General features: G+C 39.0%; 1 protein-coding gene across 14 annotated transcripts in view; it reads left to right on the top strand.

Moving 5' to 3' along the window:
* Positions 1-20,551, top strand: part of FGGY (FGGY carbohydrate kinase domain containing) — a 460,818-nt gene that overhangs the window by 25,476 nt on the left and 414,791 nt on the right. For 10 of the 14 annotated variants that reach the window (XR_008671153.2, XR_008671144.2, XR_008671130.2 and 7 more), the window contains one exon: positions 17,381-17,492. The exons of the other annotated variants lie outside the window; for them this stretch is intronic. Coding sequence is in view for 4 of the 10 variants with exons in the window: in XM_055360768.2 (XP_055216743.2) it covers positions 17,381-17,492 (112 nt within the window). In the remaining 6 variants the exon portion in view is untranslated. The remainder of the gene's footprint in view (positions 1-17,380; positions 17,493-20,551) is intronic. 14 annotated transcript variants of the gene reach the window in all.

Below are 20,551 nucleotides of genomic sequence, written 5' to 3'. Positions count from 1 at the left end.
TGACTCCAGAGGTGTGCTCTTTTTTTTTTTTTTTTAATTAAAAAAAATTCAATGGGTTTTTGGGGAACAGGTGGTGTTTGGTTACATAAGTTCTTTAGTGGTGATTTCTGAGATTTTGGTGCACTCATCACCCAAGCAGTGTACACTGTACCCAATGTGTAGTCTTTTATTCCTCACCACCCCCCAGCGTTTTCCTCCGAGTTCCCAAAGTTCAATTGTATCATTCCTATACCTTTGCCTCAGAGGTGCACTCTTAATCAGTGGACTCGGCTGCCTTCCAAGTGGACAAAGGAGGATGAGAGGAACTGCATTTTGGGCAGAGGGAATAGCATATGCAAAGGCATGGTGGCACGAAAACATGGTGTGTTCTGATAAAGCAAAGAAGTCAGATTAGAGTGTCTCCCATATATGCCAGGCATATGTTCACCCTGAGTGGCCTTGGATTGGATGCAGCCTGCTGGCTTGGGAAGGAAAGCAATGCTTCACAATTCTTGTTTGTTTTTAAAGTTTCACTTGACTGTTTGATTTTATGTCTTGGTGATCAGTAATGACAGAGATCCTTTTGTCTTTTTTTCCATGGGGAAAAATAAAGTCCTGGATTCCTTCTTTTCCCTGTTCCTAGTTTAGTTCCTTAAATATTCATGAGGTGCTTGGTGATTTGCAGATGGACAATTCACCATTCTGTCCCTATTGATCAGTCTGTTTAAACTTTAATGAATTCTGGGCTGCTGTTAGTGCCCCCGGAGAAGAAGGCAGAGAGAGGAGGGAGTGGGTAGGCAGTATCAGAGCATTATACAGGAATAAAAGAGGGATGCATCTTCTCTTTTGCCCAATTAATTTTCCTCTCCTCTCCCCTCCTTTCAGCCCCCAATCTGGTAAGAATCTTCTACTCTTTGCACTTGGGCCTTCTTTCTTCTTAACGGCAGCCTTGCTTGCCGTTAAGGAAATTATCAAGAAGAAAATATAATCCCCTGATGAAAAACTACTTTAAAAAAGGTCTACTCTAAGTACAGCTGGTTTAATGGTAGATTTTTAATCATCTCCCAGTGGTGGCCAACTTATCATCTGTTTGAGCCCTGTTAGCTGCATAAGTACCATGGACATCTGTCGATAGCAATGCTATTGCACTATAGCAAACCTAAATGAAGCCCTTGGGTCTTAGGCGATTCTCCTCACATGGAGTATGGATATGTGGGCATGTGCCAGAAGCCACAGGATAAGCATGTTACATCTATGTGGAACATCATTGCTGGTGTGAGGCTTAAGGAGGGAAGCATTTTTATGTTAGAGAGATAATAACACCATAGGAATGAGAGAGGTAGGTGACCTGTTATAGAGCACAGATTCTGCAGCCAGACTGCCTAGATTGACATCCCACTTACAACGTTTATTAGTTTGTGATCTTGGACAAGTTACCTAATGTTTCTTGCTTCAGTTTCCTTATCTGTAAAATGGAAATGACATTAGTACCTACTTCCATAGGATTGTTGTGAGGATTAAATGAATTAATGCACATAGGATGTCATAACATTGCCTAGAAATGTGTATGGGTTGTTTCCTATGGTGGTGCTGATGGTGACAGAAAATGAGCAGATTATAGAAGATAGTAAATTTCTAAGATAAAATACTGAAAAGTCAAAGTCTACAGCGGGGGAGGCGCTTCTTGGGAATATTCATTCACTCTCCTGGTTGGGGTTCTTTCTGTGTAAGACTTTGAGAAACACTGGTCTAGGGCAAAGGGTGGCACAAAATATGTCCTGGTCTGTCTTTTCTTCCTCATGGACTCCAGGAAGTTGAGAGCTTCAGAGCAGTTGTTCTAATTCCTTTTCCCTAAGTCATTCACATTGCCTGAGATGACTTTCCTCTTAGTTAAAGCAACAGCAAGGATAGTGTGGTGTCAATGATGATGACAAAGACAGCTAACAGTTCTTGGGCACACTGGTCCAGGTACTATACTGAAGAGCTTTTACCCATCACTTCATTTTATCCTTACAATAACTACTTTTTAAGGTAGTTTTGATTGTTCTCTCTGTTTTGAAGATAGAAAAACAATGAGCTTTGAAGAGGTTCAGTAAGCAGCCTAAGGTCTCCTGAATAAGAAGAAGGGGACGCTGTCGCTGCCACTGCTACTGCTCTCATGCTCTGTCCCTTGTCTCTCTCCAGCCATATCTCCCTCCACATGACCCTACCTGGAACTGATAAGAAGCAGCCTGAAATTTTTAGATTTTCTACACATGGGGCATCATGAGGTTACCCAGGATTACGAGTGCCTTTACCTGGTTGCCTGCTCATCTGGGAAGTGTGTGCCCCCTCAGCAGGGGTTATATCTAGTTTATCTGTATTTCTCTAGAATTCTTTGCTTGTAGTGTGTTCAATTAATGTTTGTTGAGTACATAAATGAATGATATATCTCTGTTGTTTACATTGTCTGGAATACTCTTCTCTTACCTTCCTCACCTGCCCAACTCCCACCTTATAAAGTAAGCTTAGGCTGGGCGTGTTGGCTCACGCCTGTAATCCCAGCACTTTGGGAGGCCAAGGCGGGCGGATCACGAGGTCAGGAGATTGAGACCATCCTGGTTAACATGGTGAAACCCTGTCTCTACTAAAAATACAAAAAAAAATTAGCCAGGTGTGGTGGCGGGGGCCTGTAGTCCCAGCTACTTGGGAGGCTGAGGCAGGAGAATGGCGTGAACCTGGGAGGCGGAGCTTGCAGTGAGCCGAGATCGTGCCATTGCACTCCAGCCTGGGAGACAGAGTGAGACTCTGTGTCAAACAACAACAAAAACAAAAACAGTAAGCTTAAACATTCCTATCTCCTGAGTGTCTTCCTTGGTGACTTCTGACAGTCTATGCCCTTTTTTACCAACCTCAGAAGAAAGAGAGGGTGAGAAGCCCCTCTCTACTGTCCAGAGCCCACCATCTTCACCCAGATCGCTTTCTACTCCTTATCTTTGCATTTTACTTGTTGGCTTGTTTAGCCCCTTTTAAACTATGAGCTGAGCTCTTAGAGAGATTCATCTTTGTGTCTCCAGTATCTAACACATTGCCTGGCACAAATTAGGTGCTCAATTAATGGCTGTTGAATGAATGTTACTTAGAGCTAAAAACAAAGAGACAAAATCCAGTCTAGCATTCCTTATCTTGTTTCAGTGTCACTGTGGGGCAGGAAGGACAACTATTCTTCCTATTTGAAATATGAGGAAATTGAGGCTCTGGAACTAACAAGTATTGGAGACAAGACCAGAACCCTGGTGAGATGGCTCCAAATCTTCCTCTCTGTCTTCCTCCCTACATTCCCTAAATTTGGCAGGTTTTGTTGGGCTGGTAAGCAGCACACCTAAGAGGTTTTATGGAAACTCACAAGTCATAGAGGTTATATGCAGTCCATGATTTTAAAGGTTCCTTTATGGAGCCACAAATCTTAATCATTCCAAAAAGGTGAGAACATTTCAAATTAGTGCATGATTCATACTAAACTTCTCTTAGGAAGAAGGAGAAGATAAGCTGGAGGAATCATTTAGCCAACAGGTGTTTGTTGAGTATCATTCTTTCATTTAGTCTGCAAACATTTATTGAGCACTTAACTATGTGCTTTGCTCTTTGCTAAGCATTGGAGCATATAGAGGAGAGGTATACAAGAAGTCTGCTGCTTTGAAAGATGAAACAGCTTAATTGTATGAGAAAAATAAACAACACATATGAAGCCAGTAAAGTACCATTTTGTTCTGTCTTGGTGCTATGTATATGAGTAATGGTTGTGGGGAGGGGGACAGAAGAAAGAGTAGCCACATGTGGGGTTGAGCAATAATGTTAACCTTATATTCATAGAACCATTATAGTTTACAGTGCATCTTCATTTTCATTTGATTGCTATTGCAGGGTGAAGTAGGGAAGAAGTTGTTATTCCCATTTACATTTGAAAAACTGAGGGCCAGAGAGTTAAGTGATTTTCCTAAGGTCACCCAGGTGGTATGTGATAAGGCAGAACTCAGATGGGTCAAACCTATGCATTCTCTCTATCTCTAGCACCATACACCTTTATATTTTGCATGGAATATTATTCCAAGAACCTAACTGATATCTTGATATTCATTTTTCTTTTCTCTATTCTTGCATTTGAAGTGGTTTTTTTTCCTCTAGTGCTAACTGATCATGTCACTGTTTTGCTACAACCCTTCAACATCTATCACTCTACTACAGGCATAATGATAAATTCAGTTCCAGACCACCATAATGAGGTGAATATTGCAACAAAGCTCACATGAATTTTTGAGTTTCTCAGTGCATATGAAAGTTATGTTTACATTATATTGCAGTCTATTAAGTGTGTAATAGCATTAGTCTAAAAAAAGTATATAACTTAATTTTTAAAAATTGCCAAAAAATGTGTTAATGATCATCGAAGCCTTCAGTGAGTTGTAGTCTTTTTCCTGGTGGAGGGTTTTACCTTGATGTTGATAGCTGCTTACTAATTAGGGTGGTGGTTGCTGAAGGTTAGGTGGCTGTGGTAATTTTTTTAAGTAAGGAAATTTTTTAAGTAAGGTTTGCTGCACTGATTGACTCTTCCTTTCACAAAAGATTTCTCTGTAGCATGCAATATTGTTTGATAGCATCTTATCCATGGCAGGACTTCTTTCAAAATTGGAGTCAGTTCTTTCAGACCTTAGCCTTATCAATTAAGTTTATGTACTATTCTAAATTGTTTGTTGTCATTTCAACATTGTTCGTATCATCTTTATCAGAAGTAGATTCCATCTCAAGAAAGCATTTCCTTTGTTCATCCATAAGAAGCAACCCCTCATCTGTTCATATTTTATCATGAGATTACAGCAATTCAATTTCATCTTCAGGGTCCACTTATAATTCTAGTTCGCTTGATTTCCACTACCTCTGCAGTAACTTCCTCCACTTAAGTCTTGAGCCACTCAAAGTCATTCATGAGGGTTGGAATTAACCTCTTCCAAATTCCTGTTAATGTTGATATTTTGACCTCCCATGAATCATGAATGTTCTTAATGGCATCTAGAGTGGTAAATCCTTTCCAGAATGTTTTCAATTTACTTTACCTAGATCAATTAGAGGAATCACTATCTATGGCAGCTATATCCTTACAAAATGTAATTCTTAAATAATAATACTTGAAAGCTGAAATTTCTCCTTGATCCATGGGCTGCAGAATGGATGTTGTGTTAGCAGGTATGATAACAACATTCATCTCCTTGTACATCTTCATCAGAGCTCTTTGGTGACTCGGTGCATTGTGAATGAGGAGTAACACTTTGAAAGGAATCTCTTTTCTTTGAGCAGTAAGTCTCAACAGCAGGGTTAAAATATTCAGTAAACCATGCTGTAAATAGATGTGCTGACATCCAGGCTTTGTTGTTCCATTTCTAGAGCACAGGCAGAGTAGATTTAGCATAATTCTTAAGGGCCCTAGGATTTTTGGAATAGTAAATGAGCATTGGCTTCAACTTAAGTCACCAGCTGCATTTGCCCCTAACAAGAGAGCCAGCTTGTCCTTTGAAGCTTTGAGGCCAGGCATTGGCTTTTTGTCTCTAGCTGTGAAAGTCCTAGATGGTATCTTCTTCCAATATAAGGCTGTTTTGCCTACCTTAAAAATATGTTGTTTAGTGTAGACACCTTCATTGATTGTCTTACCCAAATCATCTGTATAACTTGCTGGAGTTTCTACATCAGCACTTTCTGCTTCACCTTGTGTTTTTATGTTATGGAAATGGCTTGTTTACTTAAACCTCCTGAACCAACTTCTGCTAGCTTCAAACTTTTCATTCTGTAGCTTCCTCACCTGTCTCAGCCTTTACAGAATTGAAGAGTTAGGACTGTGCTCTGGATTAGGCTTTGACTTAAAGAATGTTGTGGCTGGTTTGATCTTCTATCTAGACCACTCAAATTTTCTCCATATCAGCAATAAGACTGTTTCACTTTCTTATTCAGGTGTTCACTGGAGTAGCGCTTTTAGTTTTCCTTACGAACTTTCTTTTGCATTCACAGCTTGACTATTTGGTGCAAGAGGCCTATCTTTTTGCCAGTCTTGGCTTTCCCTATGCCTGCTTGACTAAGCTTAATCATTTCTAGCTTTACATTTAAAGTGAGAGACTATGACTCCTTCTTTCACTTGAACATTTAGAGACCATTGTAGGGTTATTAATTGGCCTAATTTCAAAGTTGTGTCTCAGGGGGTAGGGAGCCCTAAGGAGAGGGAGAGAGATGAGGAATAGCTAGTCTGTGGAGCAGTGAGAACACACACCACATTTATCTAGTAAGTTTGCCCGTCTTATATGGGTGCAGTTTGTGGTGCCCCAAAACAATTGCAATAGTAACATCAAATATTATCATAGCAAATATAATATTAATGAAAGTTTGAAATATTGTTAAGAATTACCAGAATGTGACACAGACATGAGGTGACATGAGCTATTGGAAAACTGACACTGATAGACTTGCTCTTTGCAGAGCTGCTACACACCTTCAATTTGTAAAAAACGCAATCTGCAAGATGTGGTAAAGCAAAGCACAATGATACCAGATATGCCTGAGGCATACCTCAAACTGCGGTTTTAGTTCCAGACCACTGCCACAAGGCAAATATCTCAATAAAGCAAGTCACATGAATTTTTTGATTCCCCAGCATACATAAATGTTTTGTTTGTGCTGTACTGTAGTCTATTAAGTGTGCAGTAGCACTGTATCTAAAAAAAATACGTACCTTAATTAAAAAATGCTTTATTGCTAAAAATGCTAATGAAGTGAGCACATGCTTTTGGAAAAATGACAGCAATGGACTTGCTCGCTGCAGGGTTGCCACAGATGTTCAATTTGTAAAAAATGTAATATCTGCAAAGTGCAATAAAGTGAAGCACAATAAAATGAGGTATGCCTGTATTTGGGTAGAACTCAATCCTTAACATGGCCTTCAGGGCCCTACATGGCCTGTCTCGACTTGCATTCCTGGCTCATCTCATGATGCTTCTCCTGGCTCTCTGCATTCCAGCCACACCTTCCTTCTGTCATGTCCTCAAACATGCAATGCTCCCACTAGCCTAAGAATTGTTACCCAGATTCTTTCTTCTGGCTGCATATCCTTCCTGCCTTCCACCAGCATATCTAACTCCTGTTCATCCTTAGACCTAAGCTATCCAATCCAATAGTTGCTGAACCCACAATGCTATTTAAATTTATAGTAATTACAATTAAATATAATTAAACATTCACTTCCTCTTTTGCTCCAGCCAAATTTCAAGTGCGCAATAGCCACATGATGGCTATTATACTGAACAGCACAGATATAGCACATTTTCATTATTGCAGAAAGTTCCATTGGATATTGTTGCCCCAAATCTTAATTCAAAAGTTAGTTCTTCAAGGAAGGAGCATTTTCTCTACCGATACCACCTCCAACTAAGTCTTATTTCACTTATTAAATGTTTTCACAGTGCCTTGTATGTCTCTTTCATAGAACTCCATGTGGTTCGTGAATCATTCATTTTTTGTTATCAAATAATAAAATCATTCTATAAATCAAGAATAAAATACCATAAAATGAAACAAAATAATAAGATACTTCACTTTTTGGATTAATGTATGTCTTCCCTACTAGATTTTATGTTTCAGGAGGGCAGGAGCTATGTTTTGCTTACCCAGAGCCTGGGTTATATTAGACCCAGGAAGTGTAAAAAAAATGAAGGGTCAAAAGAAATTGAGAGCACTTTGGGAGGCCCAGGTGGGCAGATCATGAGGTCAGGAGTTTGAGACCAGCCTGGTCAACATGGCAAAACCTTGTTTTTACTAAAAACACAAAAATTAGCTGGGCGTGGTGGTGCGCGCCTGTAATCCCAACTACTGAGGAGGCTGAGGCAGGAGAATCACTTGAACCCGGGAGGTGGAGGTTGCAATAAGCCGAGATCGCAGCACTGCCCTCCAGCCTGGGCAACAGAGCAAGACTCCATCTCAAAAAAAAAAAAAAAAAAAAAAAAAAAAAGAAAAGAAATTGAGACCTCCCTACTTCTACCCACTGGAGAAAACTTGAGAAAGGATGTAGGGTAACAAGTGACTCTTGAACTCTTAAGAGAAGACAATTGGAACTGGAGGAATAAAATGGTCAGAAGCGCTGAGATGGGAACGTCAAGGATCCAATCCTAGCTGGAATAGGTGGTTTCTAATAGGAAGAAGGAAAGGGAGGCTAGAATTGACGATACAGGGGTAGGTGAGACAGCTGGCTCAGACCAATGGGGAGCTCCTCTAGAATCATCCTGAGTTTGAGATTGACCAGTCTTGCAACAGATTCAGAATGGCTGGCAGAGAAGAAACTAAATTTAAGGATGTCAGGAGGCAGACATACTGATGAGTTTCAGAGGCTGAGATTTTTTTTTTTTAAACTATAAACTTTGGGAAGACTGGGACCACGTCTCTCTTGACCAGGATATGTTCTCTGTGTCTGGCACATATAGGTGCTTAATATTTTTAATAATAAATGGCTAGATTAGACTATTGGCAGAGGAATAAATAGGAGGGCTGAGACTGAGAGGCTTTAGGAAGGCAGGCGTAACTGGACTTGGTAACAATGGAGAGGAAGGAGGTAGAGGCTATTTGAGTTTCAGTTCTTGGCAGAATGTTGGGGTCACTGATATAAATGAGAGTATTTGGCCTTTATTTCATCATCTTATCATCAAAAGGCAATACCATACCTAAGCTGGGATGCTACGTAGGTAAAGGATTAGGACTGGGTTTATTTACTTCACTGGTCACTAGAGTAGCTTTTACAAAACTGACTGCCTTCAAGGGCCTTCCAGGTAATGCACGCCCCAACACAAGCTGTATTTGTCTTCTCGCTGTTCCCCCTCCCAGGACCTCTGCGCTCGCTGTTCCACTGCCTGGAACACTCTTCCAGATTTCCATGAGGTCCACTCCTCATGTCCTTCAGCTGTATCCTCAAATTTCACTTGCATCTTGCATAGGAACCACCTCCTCCTTGCATTCCTAATCCCCCTGAGTAATCACTTTCTAGTATACTATATCTACACTATGTAATTTATTTGATTTATTGGTTATTGTCTATCCCTACTAAAATGTAATCTCCAAAAGAGCAAGGATTAAAAAAAAAAGTTTTTCTCTCCATTGTTTTTCCAATACCTAGAAGAGAAAATTCTGCACAGCCTGACCCTAGAAGGGGCTTGATTATTTTCACTAAGGACTTACGGCTAAGTGAGTGATTGAACTGTGTAGTCAACAGGTAGTGATGGAGCCTGAGGGAACTGGTGATTGCATAACTCCTCATACGCCCCCAAAGCTGACAAAGGCATTCAAATCAAGATTTAAAAGAATACAGTACCTGCCACTCAGAACTCTACTGCAAGCTGGATTATGTCCATGAAGCCCCAGGCTTTGACCCTTGCTCTAAATAGAGCTAAGGATAAAACCAGGTATGCATCTGACCCTCCAGTTCTCAGTTTGGAGGGTTTCTAAGAAACACCGTCTCCCCACCCAATATGGCAGATCTTGCTGATTTAAAACACATGCAGAATTGAACCATTTCCCACAATAAGAAGAAAGTGATACACAATCCCTTCCCCAAATATTTGTTTGCTGCCCCATAGCTACGAGTTGACAGTTGTTAGACATGGAACAGGTTACCAAATGAGGTTGCAGAAATCTCTTTCTCTGGAAATTCTTTAGAAGAGCAATGTGCTTTCTCTCTAGCTAGGGAAATTCTCTTGATTCCAAGCTGTTAGAATGAGATTACTAGGCTGCTTTCTTCTTCCATTAATAAGAATGTAAAAAAGAATTCTTAGGTCACCAGGTCAAGCCCCAGAGGCCTTCTGGGTAGTGTGACTCTGACAGTCATCTTTCTGGGATGGTTTAGGTGGTGTGGGGTGAGGGGTTGGGAATGGCGATGTTCCTCAGCTGTGGATGAGCATGATCATAAGGCATTTCCTTATAAGGCTGGGGAAATAGTAGTGGCTACCTAGCTAGATCAGGTTTAAATGCATGCCACAATTACTCTTCTGGTTTCTTGTGAGAGGTCTCTGTTTGAAAGATAGAGACACTGAGTCTTTGTGACTGAAGGCCATGATTGTAATATTAAGCACTCTGTAGGTCTGTAGAGGGGATTCATAACATATATTGAAGAAAATATTTTCCTTGCTCCTACTAGGTTACTCCCGCCATGATTCTTAGAAAGATTTGAGTCTATCCAATTTTTTCTATTCCTATTCTTTTTGCTTGTCATTTTTATATGTGCTTACATGACACAGAGAGCAAGCATGCTGTGCTTTGTACATAAAAACATTCTATGAACACAATAAGGCATTGAGTGCATTTCCTATCCTATTTTCTATAAAGGTTTACTGGTTTCAAAGTAATTTCAGACTCCACTGATCCCATTCAAAGCCTTTGATTCTTACTTGGGAGGTATCTCTCACTCAGGAAACTGAGGCTCAGAAAGTTGATGGAGTTAGTGTAGGATTACCTGACCCAGAAGTGGTGGAGTTGGCACCAGAAGGAAGTTCTTTGGACACCACATCCTATGTTTGTTTCTACTCCCAAACTGCCTTGTGGTATGGAGTTTGAGTCATCTATATTTTCTCACCCAAGTCCTCTTTTGACTAACTGCAGACCTGTGTGAGATGGGCTTACCCAAGTCAGACATGCACTTTCTGGGCACAGAAGCCAATTGTGCCACATAGCAAGTAGATGTTAGGGCTGGATGATTGATTGATTGGTATCCCACCTGGAAAGATTTGAAGCAACTAATTTGCTCTAATATAAACTGCTACTTACTGTGCACTGATGCCAGATGTTGAGCTCATCACACCTTATTTTGCTGAATTCTCGTATCATTGGGAGATGCAGATTTAGGTAATAGTTTTGTACTGCCAAGGAAGCTGCTTATCTGACTTCACAAAGTTATATAACTCGGAAATAGTAGAACCAGATTTCAGACTCAGGTCTTCTGCCCCCAAAGTCGCTGATTTAACTGCTATCCAGTGATTTCCAAACCAAGTTGTAAGGACACTCCAGGCAGAAATAGCCATACCTGTAAATGCTATAGAAACATGAACCAGCAAGGCAAGAGAGGAGTTGCAATGGCTAGAATTGTGTAATTTGCCTTCAGCCACGTAGCCATGGTGGCAGAGCTAGGATTTGAATTCAAGTCTTTGTGACTCATTGTCATGAGGCCATACTGCCTGTCAGGAAATGGGTTTGGTCCTCACACTGTAAGTCTAGATTAATCAGCGTGGTGAAGGCATCTGGGTATTCACCTGGTACTGTGGGTCAAGGTACTACCAGCAGTCACAGATGGGTCAGCAGCAAGTGTTCTCCTCTAGATCACATGTCCTTTCCACAAGATGAGTCTCTTGGGCAACAGGAAATTATCTGATGACAGAGGTGAGCAGTATGGTATAATGGAAAGAAAATAGACACTGAGTTTGAATTCTGGCTCTGCAATCTACTGGCTGTGTGACAAGTGCAAGTTCCTTAACCTCTCTGTGCCTGCTGTTCATCCTTTCCCTCCCCAATCATCCACTTGTGTTTTTTTTTTTTTTGTTTTTTTTTTTTGAGATGGAGTCTCATTCTGTCGCCCAGGCTGGGGTACAGTTGCGTGGTCTTGGGTCACTGCAACTTTTGCCTCCTGGGTTCAAGCAGTTCTCCTGCCTCAGCCTCCCTAGTATTTGGGACTACAGGCACATGGCACCACACCTGGCTAGTTTTTGTATTTTTTAGTAGAGATGGGGTTTCATCGTGTTGGCCAGGCTGGTCTCAAACTGCTGACCTCAAGTGATCCGCCCACCTTGGCCTCCCAAAGTGCTGGGATTACAGGCGTGAGCCATTGCACCCGGCCCCACTTGTTTTTCATGAAAAACTAATATTAAATGTTTCTTTTGGAGGGCTTTGTAAGGATTAAATAATATGTATGTCAAACACATGGCACATAGTAGATATTCAATATATGGCAACGCTTTATTAATATGACTTGAAAAAAATTACTGCTTTTCTTTTTTGGACATTTCTCATAATTATGTGAAGCTCTTGTTTGAGAAACATGTTAAATAGTAAGAAATGGAATTCTAAATTATAAGTCTGGTATTTCCAAACAGGAAAAAAAAATTATATATTTTAAGGTGAATTTCACTAAATGAGGATGGACATTTTTGAGTTGACTTTTACGGGATTTAAAAGGTTGTAGTCATGTTTTAAGTTAATAGAAACTGGTTGCTCATGCTTTTTCTATAAAGGAAACCATAGAAACAAAAATAAAAAATAGAATTAATCGATAAATCTGTTACTCTACAACTTTAAAAATTATACGAACAAGTGCAAAATCTATATCCTCCTCCTGCAGTTCCACCCTCAGGAGCAACCACTATTAACAATTTGTTGCGTATTCTTTTTTTTTAAACCTTATTAATATATCATGGATGTCTTTCCATTTTATCTTTCATAGCTCAACTCGTTTTAAAAGTATTTAACAGCTTGATGTATGATTTATATATCATAAAATCCAGCCATTGTAAATGTATAATGCTGTTATTTTGTAAATTTATACAGTAGTGCAATCATCACCTACTCCAGTTTTAGAACACTTATTACTCCAAAAGTTTCCTTACACCTGTTTGCAGTCAACCCCAAGCCCCAGTCAGAGGCGCTTTCTGTCTTTATAGGTGTTCTTTTTAGAAATTTTATATAAATAGAATCATATAGCGTGCTTTCTTTTATATCCGGCTCTTTTCACTTAGCATAATGTTTTTAAGGTTCATCCATGTTGTTACATATATCAGTAGTTCCTTTTTCTTGCTGAGTAGTATTCTGTTATATGGATATACAATACTTTATTTAACAGTTGGTTAAACTATGATGGATATTTGGTTGGTTTTCAGCTTGGGAATATCAATAATGCTGCTATGAATATTCACATACAATTCTTTGTGTTGATGTATGTTTTTATTTTATTTTATTTGGTTTGTTAATATTTTGTATTATAGGTAGATACCTAGGACTGAAGTTGCCGGGTTGTGTGGTAAGATGTGGCTGTATTTTACATTTCCATCAGCAATGTATAAGGGCATCACTTTCTCCACAATTCTCTAACACTTGGTATTGTCAGTCTTTATGATAATAGTTATTCTAGTAAGTGTGCAGTGGTATCTTATTGTGATTTTAATTTGCATTTCCTTAGTGACTAATGATTTGAGCACTTTTTCATGTGTACATTGGCCATTTGTATATTTTCTTTGCAGAAGTGTCCACACCTTTTGCCAATGTTATCATTGGGTTGTTTTTCCTCTTATTATTTGGGTTTTAAAATATATTTTATATGCAAGTATATTATCAGATGTGTTGTTTGCAAATATTTTCTTCCAGTCTGTAGCTTGTCTTTTCGTTTTCTAATTGTTTCTTTTGAAGAAAAAGATTTTTAAATTTTGATGAAGTCAAAATTTTTTCTTTCGTGGGTCTTGCTTGCTTTTTATAAAATCTTCATCTAACGCAAGGTTGCAACAGTGTTCTCCTGTTTTCTTCTACACATTTTATATTTTTAGTCTTACATTTAGGGATGTGATATGTTTTGAGTTAAGTTTTGTGTATGGTGTGAGGTAAGAGTCTAAATTCTTTTTTGCATATAGGCATATAGTTCTAGCATCACTGTCAAATAGTCTGTCCTTTCCCCCATTAAATTATATTGGCACATTTACCAAAGCCAATTGCCATAAATGGGTTTACTTCTTATATCTCTGTTCTATTGATTTATAAATTTATCCTTATACCAATACCACATAAACTTAGGAATGCTAGTTTTATAGTAAGTTTTGAAGTCAGATAGCATATATTTTCCAAGTTCTTTCTTTTCAATTTTGTCAGTTTCTACAAATAAGTAGATAAATAAATAAATAAAACCTGCTAGTTTTTTTTTTTTTTCACTTTAAGTTTTGGGATACATGTGCAGAAAGTGCAGGTTTGTTACATAGGTATACATGTGCCATGGTGGTTTGTTGCACCCATCAACCCATCATCTAGGTTTTAAGCCCCACATGCATTAGGTATTTGTCCAGTGCTCTCCCTCCCCTTGCCCCGCACCCCCTGACAGGCCCCAGTGTGTGATGTTACCCTCCCTGTGTCCATGTGTTCTCATTGTTCAACTCCCACTTATGAGTGAGAACATGCAGTGTTAGAAAACCTGCTAGGATTTTAATGGAGTTGCAGAGAATCTGTAGGTTAATTTGAAGAGATTACCATCTTAACAATGTTGAATTTTCCATTTTACGAGTGTGACATATTTCTCCAATTTTTAGCTCTTCATAGCAATGTTTGGTAGTTGTCAGAGTATAGGTCTTGAACTTCTTGTGATATGTTAATTCCTGAATGTATTTGTCAGGTTTCTCCAGAGGGACAAGGCCAGTAGGAAATATATATGTATATGTACATGTATGTATATGTATATATTCATATATATATATATATATATATATATATATATATATATGAAAGAAAGTTTGTTAGGGAGAATTGGCTCACATGATTAAAAATGTGAAGTTCCACAATAGGTCATCCGTAAGCTAGGGAATGCCAGTAGTGTGGCTCAGTTCAAGTCCAAAAGCCTTGAAACCAGGGAAGCCGACAATGCAGTCCTGAATAAGTCTGAGGGTGAAGGCCTGAGAGCCCCAGGCAGGCTGCTAGTGCAAGACCTAGAGTCCAAAGGAAGATGAACCTGGAGTCTGATGTCTAAGGGCAGGAGGAGAAAAGGTGCCTCACTGCAAAAGGGAGAGAGGGAGGAAGTTAAGCAATCTGAGTATCCCCCTTGTTCCACCTGCTTTGTTCTAATCACACCCATTACTGATTAGATGGTGCCCACTCACATCAAGGGTGGCTCTTCCTCTCCCAGTCCACTGACTCCACATGTCAATCTCCTCTGGAAACACCCTCACAGACACACCCAGAAACAGTGCTTCACTAACCAGCTAGGCATCCCTCAATCCAGTCCAGTTGATATCTAATATTGAGCATCACACTGAGTATTTCACTTTTTGATGCTATTGTGAATGGGATTATTTTCTTAATTTTATTTTTTATCTTTTAGTTGCTATTAAGTAGAAATCCAGTTGATATTTATATGTTAGTCTTGCATCCTCTCATCTTACTAAAATTGCTTATTCTAGTAATTTTTTTAGTTTGTAGATTCTTTAGGATTTTCTGCATATGAGATCATGTCATCTGCAAAGAAAGACACTAACTTCTTTTCTAATCTGTATGCTTTTAATTTACTTTTCTCACTTTATTGCAATGGCTAGAAGCTCAAGTATAAGGTTGAATAGAAGTGGTAAAAGTGAATATCCTTGCTTCATTTCTGATGGGGGAAAGCATTCATGTTACCATTAAGTATGGTGTTAGCTGTAGGTTTTTGTAGATGCTCCTTATCAGGTTGTAGAAGTTCTCTTCTATGTCTGGTTTATTGAATGTTGTATTTGGAGGGTAGGGGTTCTTTTTTCTGCATCTGTTGAGATGATCATTTGGTGTTTGTACTTTGTTCTGTTAATGTGCATATTCCATTAATTAATTTATGGATATTAAACCACTCTTGCATTCCTGGGATGACTCCACATAGTCATGGTATATAAAGGAAAGTTTTACATGCTGGAAGATTTGGTTTGTTAATATTTTGTTAAGGATTTTTACTATGTTCATGATAAATATTTGTCTGTAGTGTCCTTTTCTTATGTATTTGCTTGACTTTGGTATCAGGGTAATACTGGCTATGTAATATTTGTTGGAAAGTGTTCCCTTCTTCACTGTATTTTAGACAAGTTTGTGTAGCATTGGTACCATCTCTTCCTTAAATGTTTGATACAATTTCCCAGTGAAGCATTTGGACCTGTGGTTTTTTTATTTTTTGTGGGAATGTTTTAAGCACAAATTTGATTTTTCAAAAAAAAAGTGCTTCTCAATTTTTCACATGGCTTTGGCCAATTCCATAACCCCAAAATGGTGGTTTTTGATAATTTTGTCCTGTTTATTAGTTTTATTTTGCTAAGAGGATTTTTTGACTTCACACCACCACACCCAGAAGTTGCCTCTCTACCTCTTTTTAAAAAAAATCTGTATAGTATTTCATTTTACAAACATGCCATAATTTATTTAATAAAAATAGTTTTTTCACTTTTAAAATATAGTCTGAGCAGTGCTGAAGCTAACCTTCTTCTATATATAACTTTACTTACTTTTGCTAATAAGATACGTGCATTTTTAATTTTAATAAATGTCAAATTATTCTCCAAAGTTTGTTGTCATTAATTATATTGTTAGAATAATCTCCAAGAAGGTCCACTTCTGCATATATTGCCACTACCATATACAGGTTAAGCAACCCTACTCTGAAACTAAAATGCACCATAATTCAAAACTTTTTGAGTGGCATTGTGACGCCACACATGGATGTCTAAGATAGTAACATTGTTGTTTTCTGATGATTCAGTGTACATAAACTTTGTTTCATGCACAAAATCATTAAAAATATTGTATAAAATTACCTTCAGGCTATGTGTGTAAGGTATATATGAAACATATATGAATTTTGTGTTTAGACTTGGGTTTCATCCTCAAGATATCTCATTATGTTATATACAAATATTCCAAAATCTGAATAATTCTGAAATCTGAAATGCTTTTGATCACAAGCATTTCAGATAAGTAATAACAGCCTGTAGTATTAATCTTTTATATTTTTGCCAATATGAAAAGCAAACAGTTTGATATCTTTTTGTTTGTACTTATCTAATTGGAGGTGGGAATCTTCTCATATGCTCTTTGATCATTTCTTTTTATTTTATGAGGTGACTTTTTATTCCTTTGCTTAATTTCCAATTATTTTTAATTATTATTATTGTTTTTTTGAGATGGAGTTTCGCTCTTGTTGCCCAGGCTGGAGTACAATGGCATGATCTCAGCTCACTGCAACCTCCGTCTCCCAGGTTCAAGCAATTCTCCTGCCTCAGCCTCCTGAGTAGCTGGGATTACAGGCACACACGACCATGCCTGGCTAATTTTCGTATTTTTAGTAGAGACAGGGTTTCACTGTGTTGGCCAGGCTGGTCTTGAACTCCTGACCTTGTGATCTGCCCACTTTGGCCTCCCAAAGTGCTGGGATTACAGGTGTGAGCCACCATGCCTGGCCTTAATTTCCAATTAGTTTGGTTCTTTTTTTCTTATTTATAGGATCTTTTGGGATTATAGTGATACTAAATTTTTATCTGTTTTATGTTGTAAAGATTTTTTTCTATTCTGTCATTCCTTCCTTCTAGTTGTAACTGTTTTCAGTCTTTAAAGACCCTGGTGTTGTAATTTATGTTTTTATTTGTTTTTAAAACAGAAAGTTGTACAAGGGATTGATTTAAACCAAATTCGAGGACTTGGGTTTGATGCCACGTGTTCTCTGGTTGTTTTGGATAAGCAGTTTCACCCATTACCAGTCAACCAGGAAGGTAAGACCATGTCTCTTCCTTTTCCCAGTGGTGGGATACTTGGCTGATTAATCCAATGGGCCCAGGTGGAACAGGAGGGCAGGCGTCTCTTGCTGCTGATAGTAAAATTTAGAGGTAGAGTGAAGTGACACAGATCATGTTGCAGAAGTCAAGAGCTTGGAGAGCAGTTGATATGAGTGGGGTGGTGTTGACGCTAGATTAGGGGGACTTGGCTTTCTAAAACTCAGGAGCCACAGTGCAGAGCTTGGTAAAGGAAGGACATGAGATTGTTAGCTAGGAGTGATTAACCTTGAAACACACAGGTGGTTTTGATGTTTTCTGAGAAGAGAGTGTCAGTGCTTGCAGTTTCTTTGTATACGATATTCCTATTCTGTGCTTATCTGAGTGGATGAGCCAAGTCCTTTGAAAGGAAATGGAACATGGTAGACAGGGCCATGTGATAGATAGAAGCTAGAAGCAGATGGCCTCTCTATTTTCAGTAGCCAGACCAAAAGACATTCACATTAAATGGTGTTGTCCTAATAGACACTTGTGAGTACAGAAATGAGCTGTTTGAAATGTAAAGTGCCACTTGGGTCCACCATCAGAGATTTTTCACAGCAGATAAGGTTGTCCCTTTTGGGGAATTTTAGCCAATAACGCTTGTACTGGGGTTACAAACCCGAAAGTCTATTAATATATTAATGTAATAATTAATACATTAGTCAGATGGGTAATGTAAATGAGTAATAGGCCAGGTTTGAGAAAAACCACTGCACCTGTGTGAAGATAAATTTCAACTGATGTTTAACCTTGTAATGAGCAGACGACATTAGGGAGCAGTGGAGGCTGCATTGCACTGGAAATTGCATGCTCCATCTGAAGGGAAGGGCCAGCTCTAGGCATTGTCAGTCAGCTGTTGCCAAGATAGCCATTGCAAACATATTTGGGGCTAGATTCTGTTAGAGAACCCTTGATTCTGCACACTGTTGCCGCAGCATCTTTCTTAACTGTTGGCTATGAGGTAGTAGGGTACATTGATACACAGTGGAATTAGAGTTAGGCGGGGACTCTGATTGTAGCTCTGCTGTTGCTGAGCTGTGACACCTTGGGCAAGCCACTTAACTCTGTGTTTCTCAGTTTTCTTCTCTGAAAGAATTTGAATGAATCAGTAGCTTTGCTGTGAGAATTTAGTGAGAGACTGATACTTAAAATGCTCAGAAAAGTTTCTTCCATCAGATGATGAATTTTTTAAGTTAAGAGAATATTCCGGTCACTACTGTGGACCTAATGTATGAAATAGTGATTATTATAATTATAAGGACTATAAATGATCATCTATTTGCATCCCTTTTCACTATAAGTGATCACTATAAATAATCATAATCACTATGTGCTGAAAATGGATGCAAATAGATGAATGATTAGAGCACAGTGGTAATGATGACCATTTTCTGCACACACACACACACGCACACACACACACACGCACACACGCACACATGCACACACACACTTTTTTCCCTCTTCTTGCGACATTTATTAACACCTCCTGTGTTCCAAGCTCTGTCTTAGCAAATGCTGGGGCTTCAAAGATAAATCAGGACAGTTCTTTTTCTTGGTGGCTGTTCATTGGCTCAGTTGGCACTGTTCTGGCCCAGGACAGGGCAGCCTTGTTCTGAGCCATTTCAGAAAGCAGAGACCAAAACTGGGTAGAGCAAACCTCAGCTCTGCAGCAGCAAGCATTCACTAATTACAAGACGTGGCCAGCCACAGACCTGGCCATTTTGGGAGGCTGTCAGTGTATCTTTTATGGGCTTTATTTAAGTAAAGGTCAGGTGATTGTCTGTTCGGGATGCCATAGATCAGATGTCTCTTACTGCTGATAGTGAGATTTAGAGGCAGAATGTGGAGGCTAGAAATCACCATCCCAGAAGTTAAAAGCCTGGAGAGCAATTGGCACGAGTGGGGTCGTGGTGGGGGCAGAGTTAGAGGGAACTTGGTTCCATAAAGCACAAGAGCCATGTTAGAGAGCCTGATTTTGGGTGGGACTTTAGATACTAAGAGTCCTGTTTCAAGGATTTTGTATCATCTGATCTGCTAAAATACATGTTTATTTATTTATTTTTATTCTGGCTGTGCATTAGTATCAACTGGAGATCTTTTTAAAAATTGCCAATTCATGAGCCCTACCCTCAAGATTTGTATTCACTTGACTTGAGGTGGAGCTAGGGTGTCAACTTTTTAAAAAAGTTTTCTCAGTAAGTCTAGTATGTAGAGAATCACTGGGCACAGATTAACGGAGAATTAAAATATTAGGAACAGAACACTTGAAGTGGAAGAAGACAGTTCCTTGTTAAATTTGCTTAAATATGTGCCCTCTTTGGATGCTATTTTTCTTTCATTGTAGGTAGAATGGCTTCTACCTACAATGTTAACAAATCCTCATTAAAAAGGTAACTAGGTTATCACTCTAATTATAAGTGTTGAAATAACTTTATTCCACCTAAAAGGTTAAAGTGTACCCATTCATCAAATGCATCCAGCTGCAGGGGCCCTCATCAGTTTCTTGCCTTTCAACAGATTGTATTAAGGTTAGATCTTTTATCTGAAATGGATTATCCTGTGCAAGAAAATGAAATTAGAATTATAAAGGTGGTTTGAAGGTTCTTTAGAGACTCCTACCTGCATGGCAGCGACCAACTCTTGATTGGCTAATGGGAGTAATTGTGAGGAGCAGAGAGTGGGGTCAGGAAGATTCCAGATAACCCTAATCATGCAGATAACCTAAAACCAAACCCATAAGACCAGCAAAAGTATTGCGTCTTTAGATGTTAACCAAAAAATTATAAACGAATAAATTAAGTACAATAGTTTAAGGAAATTCAGCATTAGTCTATGATAAAATAGTCTCATTTGCCTTTCCTTGTTTGACTCTTCTTCCTTAAAGATCAGAACAACCCCTGGGCTGGACAGCAGCACAGTTGCTGAATGCTTCCTACCCCTGCCACTGACCAAACTCAGAGCCTTACCCTGATTGTGTCATCTCAGCCATAGGAGCTCTTGGGAGGGAGAGGAAC

Source organism: Gorilla gorilla, chromosome 1, assembly GCF_029281585.2.
Source record: "Gorilla gorilla gorilla isolate KB3781 chromosome 1, NHGRI_mGorGor1-v2.1_pri, whole genome shotgun sequence".
In the NCBI taxonomy this organism is placed as follows: Eukaryota; Metazoa; Chordata; class Mammalia; order Primates; family Hominidae; genus Gorilla; species Gorilla gorilla.
This window is presented reverse-complemented; position numbering and strand designations above follow the sequence as displayed.